The following is an 8,197-nucleotide window of genomic DNA, read 5'->3' as shown; positions in this document are numbered from 1 at the left end:
TAATCCCCATCCTTAAAAAGAGTGGTTCTGCGGACACCTCCACACGCTGTAGAGTTCATGAAGCACGCGAACTTACATACTCGCTATCATACATCGACATGACAAAAATGGTGGCTTTAATAAATCAAATATGTAGTGTATCGAGGGCGCCGGCTTGCAAGGCTGAAACTTCAGTTGAATGTGCGTGAGTAAGATCATCGGAGGCAAAATATTCATCATACTGCAATTTCATTGTTATAATATTGAATTCCGGATCATTCAATTACACACAACATCATCTCATCATAAAATTGCTTGACAGTTACTGAAAATTAAAGACACACGATATTGTGACTATTTATTGTAATACCATTGGCAAAATATAAGCTTAAGTGCTTGTTGAAAATTCATTTGACAAACTTCCTCTTATAATAGCAAAACAAAATATTTCGATAAAACTGACCAAGTTGAATAACCACTGAAGGAACATTTTGAAAGACATAAGGCCAGTACTTAATAAATCAATGAACAATTTTAATAATTACTATGTATAATTGTAGCTGCCAATGAGTCTTAAGCCTTCACAGAGGTAAATTTCGTCATGAAATTACAACGCTGTCATGGGTATTATAGCATAATTCATGAATGGACTTCTTTAGTTTAAAAAACTTCGAGATTTTGATAAAAAACATCTTTCCTAGTTATGGGAAGTGACACAATTTTGTGAACGGAAGATTCCTTCTCAACGGTTGTCGATATCACTACGTGAACATATATTGAACTGAAAATCCATTAATATGCTAAGAAGTGGTCAGAAATGCCAGAATACAAATAAGAAAGACTAACACTTTATTTGAAATGGTTATGGCTGCTATTTCAATTCAAGGCATGCAACGTAATTAAAGTTGTTCTGAAACTTGAGCCTTGATCAGTTAACAAAGTAGCCCCCCCCCCTAATAAGAATTTTCATAGTGTCATGAAATCATAAGGCAATATCATAATAAAGCTTTCCCTCAGAGCAAGAGCAAAGAGAGTCAGCTAGCACTGATATCGACTACTAACGTATTAACTGAAGCTAGTCATAGATTTGCCAAAATATTGGAATCTAAAGATAGTAGGTCACCCGGGGTAGGTCAATGCTCAGTAACCTGTTATTAGTCAACATTGCCTCATCACTGATGTTGCTATCACTTTGAAAGAGTTAATCTCACATATATTCTTTCCATATAAATGTTTCTTTTCTTCCCAAAAAATGTTAAAAATCTGAACTATACTAGAAGCTCTGAAAATACAACAAATTGTAAATATGGTTCTAAATCATTAATTATTCACTTGGGTTTCGCTATGTTCGCTGGAACATAAATCAGCTGAATTAAATTCAAGCCAAAATGTTAAATGCCAATAGAATATATTGTTTTTTGGGGAAAAACTATGAACTTAAATCCTAGTGAAATGTCTCAAACATCAAAATAGTGAAATTAACTCCCCCCGTTAAAATTAATGATTTTACAGTAATACGCATCATCATTGTTGATGAAATCGTTTGCATTACACACACAGGCTATATTCCTTGACAAGTTGGACACTGTTTCTTCTACACAAAAATACTTAGTAATACAATTGCAGTTACGACAACAATGATAAACCCAACAATGAATGAGCCAATGGCATATTTAGGCAGAGCTTGCCAGTTACAGGCATAAGGTTTGATTTTGATACGACTATGCAATCTTTTGGCTGGTGTCTGTGCTGACTGATACACGAACATTTTTTTCACGATTTCTGGAGACATCTTGTTCAGTCTGTGCTGCTTTTCAATGAGGTGTTCCTCATTCACCTGTTCTTTTAGGTCCACTGTGGCAGAACAGTACTTCTCTGTTACATACGTCTCGTCTGTTGCTTGGTTATTTGTCAGGAAAGGAAGTACATCCCCATGGACATCAAACCCAACCATTCCTTGAAGTGAAAGTCGTAGTGATACATTTAATTCTCTCCCTCTGTCTCTCTGTCTCTCTGTCTCTGTCTCTTTCTCCGTCTCTCCTATATATATGTGTGTATCATATATATATATATATATATATATATATATATATATATATATATATATATATATATATATATATATACCAAAACTTGTTTGTATCTTCTCAGAGGGGTAAAGTGCTCGATGCAGGGATGCAGAGCAATATTACAATAAATATGAGAACACATCAAGTATGTTTGGTACCTATTACTCGAGTTTCATGCATACACGCGATCTTCAGATAGGTAGATTTTATTGTGTGTAATTTGCTTCAGTGCTTACATATAAGTATCAGGTTGAGTCAAACCATTGGTGTTGTGGGTTGGATTGAAATTTGACAAGTAAAATTTGTTTTCGTGTCGGCACTTGGAGACCAACTCGGAACGCTTGTTTAAAAGGTTAGATTTATCTGCATTGATTATGAATAGCTTTCTGTAAGGCAAAGAGTATCTTTCACACAATAAAATCTACCTATCTGACGATCGCGTGTATGCGTGAAACTCGAGTAATAGGTACCAAACATACTTGATGTGTCCTCATATTTATTGTGTGTGTATATATATATATATATATATATATATATATATAATATATATATATATATATATTATATATATAAACACTACACACCCACTCAAAGTAATACTTTACTTACTGAGTTCAGTCTTGATGAAGGTAGAAATCTCTTCTTGTTGATCCATGGCTTTCTGAAAGCATATTTCACAATGATAGGACACCAAAACACGGTCAATATCAATGATGTTGGCATGGCATCTTGAGCTTGGACAACCCATACAACACACTGCACAGCAATCGGTAGGGGGCCATTTTCCAGTAGATGTATAACCTATCCCACAACCGTTCAACTGTCCTTCGGATACTTGCTGTGAGAGGGCTAACATGTACTTGTACGTCTGGATCACAAAGTTTGATGGGCATCCCTGTGTCACCAAAGTGGACACTAATAGATGGACCAGTGGCAAGTGTCTCCTCGTGGTTATAATTGAAATATCGGTATTCAGCAACTTCGGGTGTCTTCCTGTTAAATGCAGTCTGATGGATAAATGGATGTTCATCAAGATACTGACAATATTCCTTCCGAACTTCTTCGGTTCCCAGTAAAAGGATATTGGTACTTGCACTCTTCCGAGGAAACAAGGGAACAATATCAAGGTACTCATTGAGAGTTTTCTTCTGTTTTTCAGTCAAAGAGTCCATTAAGCTGAACACCCTTTTCCTTTGAGCAATGGCGTAGGCACGTTCATCATTGAATTTCCAACTTGTCATCCATTTCCCACCAACCAACAAGCTTTTATCCATATGTTTCGGTTGATCATCGCCACATAGAAATATCAATACAGAACCTGCAAAATTGAAATTGTGACTAATGTATTTATTTAATTGCTGTAAACAACCTGATGATGAATTTTGTTTGTGCCACAAAATACAATTTATGGTTCTGGCAAGCAGTGAAACCCGAGTTAAGTAACATCATTATAATAGTATAAGAGATTGATAGTATGAGATAAAGTGAGAGAAAAAATCATCATATTCATCACACACATTATTTATTATTATTATTATTGTTTTTGTTATTATTATTATTGTTGTTGTTGTTGTTGTTGTTGTTGTTGTTGTTGTTGTTGTTGTTTCTGCTGCTGCTGTTGCTGCTGCTTTGTTTCAGTTGAATAACATGTCAATGGAAGAGTGAATCACTAACTGAAATTGTGTCACTGAACACAATTACCTGGAGGATCTGTGATGCCAGTTGTCAGGTTCTTTAGTTCATCCCAGTGATCTACATTTCGGTCTCGTCGACTTGGCGTTATCAGAGTCCGTGTTTGCCTGACATCAATGACAACAATGGCTGTCACAGCTAAAGCATCACCGTATTGCTTTTTATCATCGTGTATCACAATATCAACATCATGCTGATCAACTACTTCACCGAGCAGTTTTTTCACTTTCTCTTGGGCCGTCTTATATGACTGTAGCTTCGTATAAACACACAGCACCTGCTTCTTTCCTGTAACACAAACATTACAAGATGGTGATAAGTTGCAGAATAAAACGTCCAACAAAATGTTGACATTTAGATTGGGTGAATTATCAACATACATGTATCTCACATGGTTCTTGCACATATCATCATAACCCAAACAGTAACGATTGCCGCCAGGCGTTGTGTGTAACTTCGGCACTCGCGGTTATGCCTGCGGCATTCCAAGGTCGCGAACGCCAATGTATGAGAGACATTACTAATAAAAGGAATAAAGGTACAGGAGACTGTAGAAAGTCTAATGAGTATTTAATTGTTCCTTTTGCTGCATGCATATCCAGAGATAGTGAATTGTTACCAATAGGGAATGTTTCTGTTCCTCGAATCATCAGATGAAATAGTCAATAACTCAGAAAATCAGCTTGCAAACTAGTGACTCATATAACCAGTTATCTCATGTGAAGATCCTGTGTTTTAGTTTTATAATTGGCCAGATTGGTACAAGGTGCATATTCCATTGGCACAATGGTTCGCATTGAACTGTTTGGTCCAGCCTAATAATGCTTAATATGGTCAGATTTCAATCGGTTTTAGAGGTAGAAAACAATTTTACCCCTTCTTGTCCATACTGGGTAAGAAATTAAATTTGTTTTAACCAATAGTCCGAACCTATACTCTTTCTAGATCAGATAAATTAATATGCTATCTGTAATTGTTTAAGGGATACAGGGCGGGCCCTTAAATCAATCAAATCTTTTTATTACTCAACACACACTAAGAGTGGGTGTGATATGGTACATTTCAGATGAAAGAACAACATGTTCAAAACTGAACACCATCAAATGAATAAATCCAAGTAAATTGAAATGATTTATTCACTTCAGAAGTACAAACATAACTCTAACTCTAAACAGTTAACTGTTGGTAGCTACTGGAAGAGCACTCACAGTAAAGTCTGTATAATAAATCAGTAAGTTTGTCGCAACAATCAACATAATTTATGAAAACGAAACGAGTAATGACTGTGATTACGATCACGGATGCTTTATGTATCCCTTGACAATCAAAAACGGTCGTATCTTCTGGTCGCCAGAATGCTTACCGCCTTACTGTTCCCATCGTTTTTGAATCAGTTACAGGCAATATTCACTGATTCTAAATTCCAGAAGCGTTGTATGGTCATAAACTGGTGACGTCATACCCCATGGGCAAAACACAAACGACCTGTAATGGCGGCACTTAATCGCAGATTTCTACTAGCTGCTGTAGCACATCTTGAATGTTACAAGGTTGCATATATATTAGATGAAGCAATAGGATAGTACATACCTTCACTATCGCGCTCGAATGATGTTGAGGCCATGATAATTAAGGTATATTTTTCTGCTTCCAGCTACCAGTTAGGTCAGACCCATCACTGTCACACGATCGTCACCAGCAAAAGGTTAAACAGCAGGTCATACCAGGAAGGCCATTTAAGGTCACCTAATGGCTGCCGTTCGTATTTCTGACTGACATTCCTTTCACTTTGCCGTACACAGTCTATCTATATTTAATGACTGTGTATATGTCATTTTTCGGTTCTAAAGCACAGTTTTTTTAATTCTGCATTTTTGCCACCCAAGAATACAGGATATATGCAGAATCAAGTCATCAAATGAATTTAAGAGATAAGGTGATTCATTGAAGGGCCTGACTTTCAAAGAAGTGAAATGTTAAAAATGACTTTAAAATTACAATAAAAACACCACACAAACTGAAAAACGTTAAATAAGCGGGGTCAGGACAACAAATCCCACATTACGCTCATATTTTGCGAGTTTCATACAACTAAACCAACCATATCCAAATGTAGATGATACACAAGTTGATATTTATTCTGCTTCATTGATATATGACGTATGTTTGTTTGCAAAAGAGCATGTCTGAGTAATATATGTAAGAACAGTGTACATAGTATTCGACGATAGGCTCTATTGCAAATCACGAATGTGCATTGTCCGACCCATGAGGAAAAGAATGCATTTACATAACCTACAAACATAACATTTACATAAGCATTATTTACATAACCTATAATAAACGTACGCAGCTAGAATGTGTAGTGTATTGCTACAGTGACGTATATTACACGATTTTGAAAGAACAAAATAGCGCGGATCGCCTACAGCATTCAGACATTGGTTTAAAAGCAACATGATGTTGACAATGACGGTCACTCTATGAAGAATATCAGAGATTTATTAGAAATCTGCTCACAAATATAGCACTAAACTAATGCGTGTGTTACATAGTGCTCTAAAGTTCGCTGATTCTATGACTTCGACTGCTAGAGTGTTAGATGCATGCCCTCCATTGCACTCCATACTTCATTTATTTGTGACATTTGTATAAAATCACAAGAAATATTGTTACTGCCTTATATGAAATGACATTCTCAAATTCTATCTGGAACTTAATCGGTATACAGCATCTAAAATTCAAATATAGAGACGACTAAAACAGCTATTATATTTAGAATCAGAAAAACTTCTCCCGACATTTAAATATTCAAATTTCAGCACCCGAGAAGAAACCCTTATGACTGAAAGTGAGAAGATTGGGCTTGCGAATGCCTATATTCATTTTCACCTTTTAGGAGGAAGTCATCCCTAACAATATATACACCACATTAAAAAGCTATCGGACAGCTGGCATTTTCAGGGAAGAACATGTTTTGACCAAAATTGAGAAAATTAGCCCTAAACATTGACACATAAAATGTGCATAAATCAAAAAGAAGTTACCTAAGCAACTTATAGTTATACATAGTTATACCAAGTTTGTAAGCAATCTCAGAAGCAGTTTAAAAATATGATTATGTTTTGGCCAAACCTGAGCACACCGCCCTACAATTTTACAAGTACTCAAATTTGATCATCATTTTACATGCCAGAACGGGGTCACCCTGAGAAAGTATGAACCTCATTGAGAACAAACAAACGGAATAAAAATTTTCATAAATTATGATGTATTGACCAAAAATGTTTCCCCAAGACCGTTACATGTTCAAATTTGGGTTATCTTTGATTTTAATCAAATTTGCAATCAATCGGACAAAGTGCTGAACAATGAGAAAAATGAGTTTTACTTACTACGGATATGGAAAGTGTTTATGCCTACAAACAAACTGTATATCAAAAAAAACCTACATCTTTATGAGTAATTTTTAAAATTTAGGAAATATAATTATGCAAATTCTCATTAATTTATGCAAGCTCGCCAATCAGACTCAGTCGGTTCTAAAGTAACATCGATGATCCAAACATTGAGCATACCTTGGTTAGCATATAGCAGTTTAATGTACAAATTGGCATTTAGCATGCAGCAGTCACTTACTGAGTTTCGCTTCACAAATTTGGAAGCCAGTGTTTACCGTATATCAGTGGGGGAAGACAAGAGGCATTCTGATTTTGTAATCTCATAGCTGCACAGGGAATCATACGACTTTCGACAGGACTTTCCGATTTTCCCCAACTACTGTGCGAGGGAATGCAACTTCGTGCTTTCCCATTTAAGGTCCACATTTTACACACAAGTAGAATTAGTACGTAAAAGTTGTCTGTCCCGTGGGAGTACCAGAGGCAGTAAAAGGGTATACCATGGAACTGGCTAAGAAACTAGAGTAGACTGAGAAACTGGAGACAGTTGCAATCAACGAAGATGTCACAATGGTCCAGATTTAGTACCATACCGTATGGTATTATATGCTGTATGAGTAACACATGAAACCCTCCGAAATGACATCAGCAATCTGATTAGTGGTGATGAGAAATAAATCATTAAATACAAGCACACTCGACCAAATCCACCACTGGTATAGGCCAAACAGTATAACGCGATATTTTGCGATGCAGTAAAACGTGTAGCGAGATGTTGATATCAAAACATGTAGTGCGATTTTTGTGCACGGTAATCGAAATACAGCCAAACCCCTTCCCCCCTAAACGCGGAAGTTACTTTTGCCGTGCGCGTGTTTTAATTATCCACGGCCCCTAACTGTGCGAACATCCATCACATCACCACATCACATAGGCCTACTCGCTATCATTCATACATCGACATGGCACGACTGGTGGCATTTGAGAAATAAAGTTTTTAGTGTATCCAGGGCTGAAGTTTAAATTATGTGAGAAAGATCAACAGAGGCAATGATT

The 8,197-nt window shown here is 36.4% G+C and overlaps 1 protein-coding gene across 1 annotated transcript; it reads right to left on the bottom strand.

The window, feature by feature from the left end:
- Positions 1-311: 311 nt before the first annotated feature.
- On the bottom strand, positions 312-5,452 carry LOC139115457 (uncharacterized). Its single transcript, XM_070677566.1, has 4 exons — positions 5,331-5,452; positions 3,750-4,028; positions 2,658-3,366; positions 312-1,935 (listed from the first exon to the last, which is right to left on the bottom strand). The coding sequence occupies exons 1-3, from the start codon at positions 5,362-5,364 to the stop codon at positions 2,756-2,758; spliced, it is 924 nt and encodes a 307-aa protein (XP_070533667.1). The 5' UTR covers positions 5,365-5,452; the 3' UTR covers positions 312-1,935; positions 2,658-2,755.
- Between the last annotated feature and the right edge of the window lie 2,745 nt (positions 5,453-8,197).

Source organism: Ptychodera flava, chromosome 17 (assembly GCF_041260155.1).
Source record: "Ptychodera flava strain L36383 chromosome 17, AS_Pfla_20210202, whole genome shotgun sequence".
Classification (NCBI taxonomy): Eukaryota; Metazoa; Hemichordata; class Enteropneusta; family Ptychoderidae; genus Ptychodera; species Ptychodera flava.
This window is presented reverse-complemented; position numbering and strand designations above follow the sequence as displayed.

Coding starts and splice junctions, on each gene's coding strand:
- LOC139115457 (XM_070677566.1), bottom strand. CDS start 5,364: ATGGCCTCAACATCATTCGAGCGCGATAGTGAAG. Junction 4,029..5,330: donor ATTCGAGCGCGATAGTGAAG/GTATGTACTATC, acceptor TTTGTGTTACAG/GAAAGAAGCAGGTGCTGTGT. Junction 3,367..3,749: donor TGGCATCACAGATCCTCCAG/GTAATTGTGTTC, acceptor TCAATTTTGCAG/GTTCTGTATTGATATTTCTA.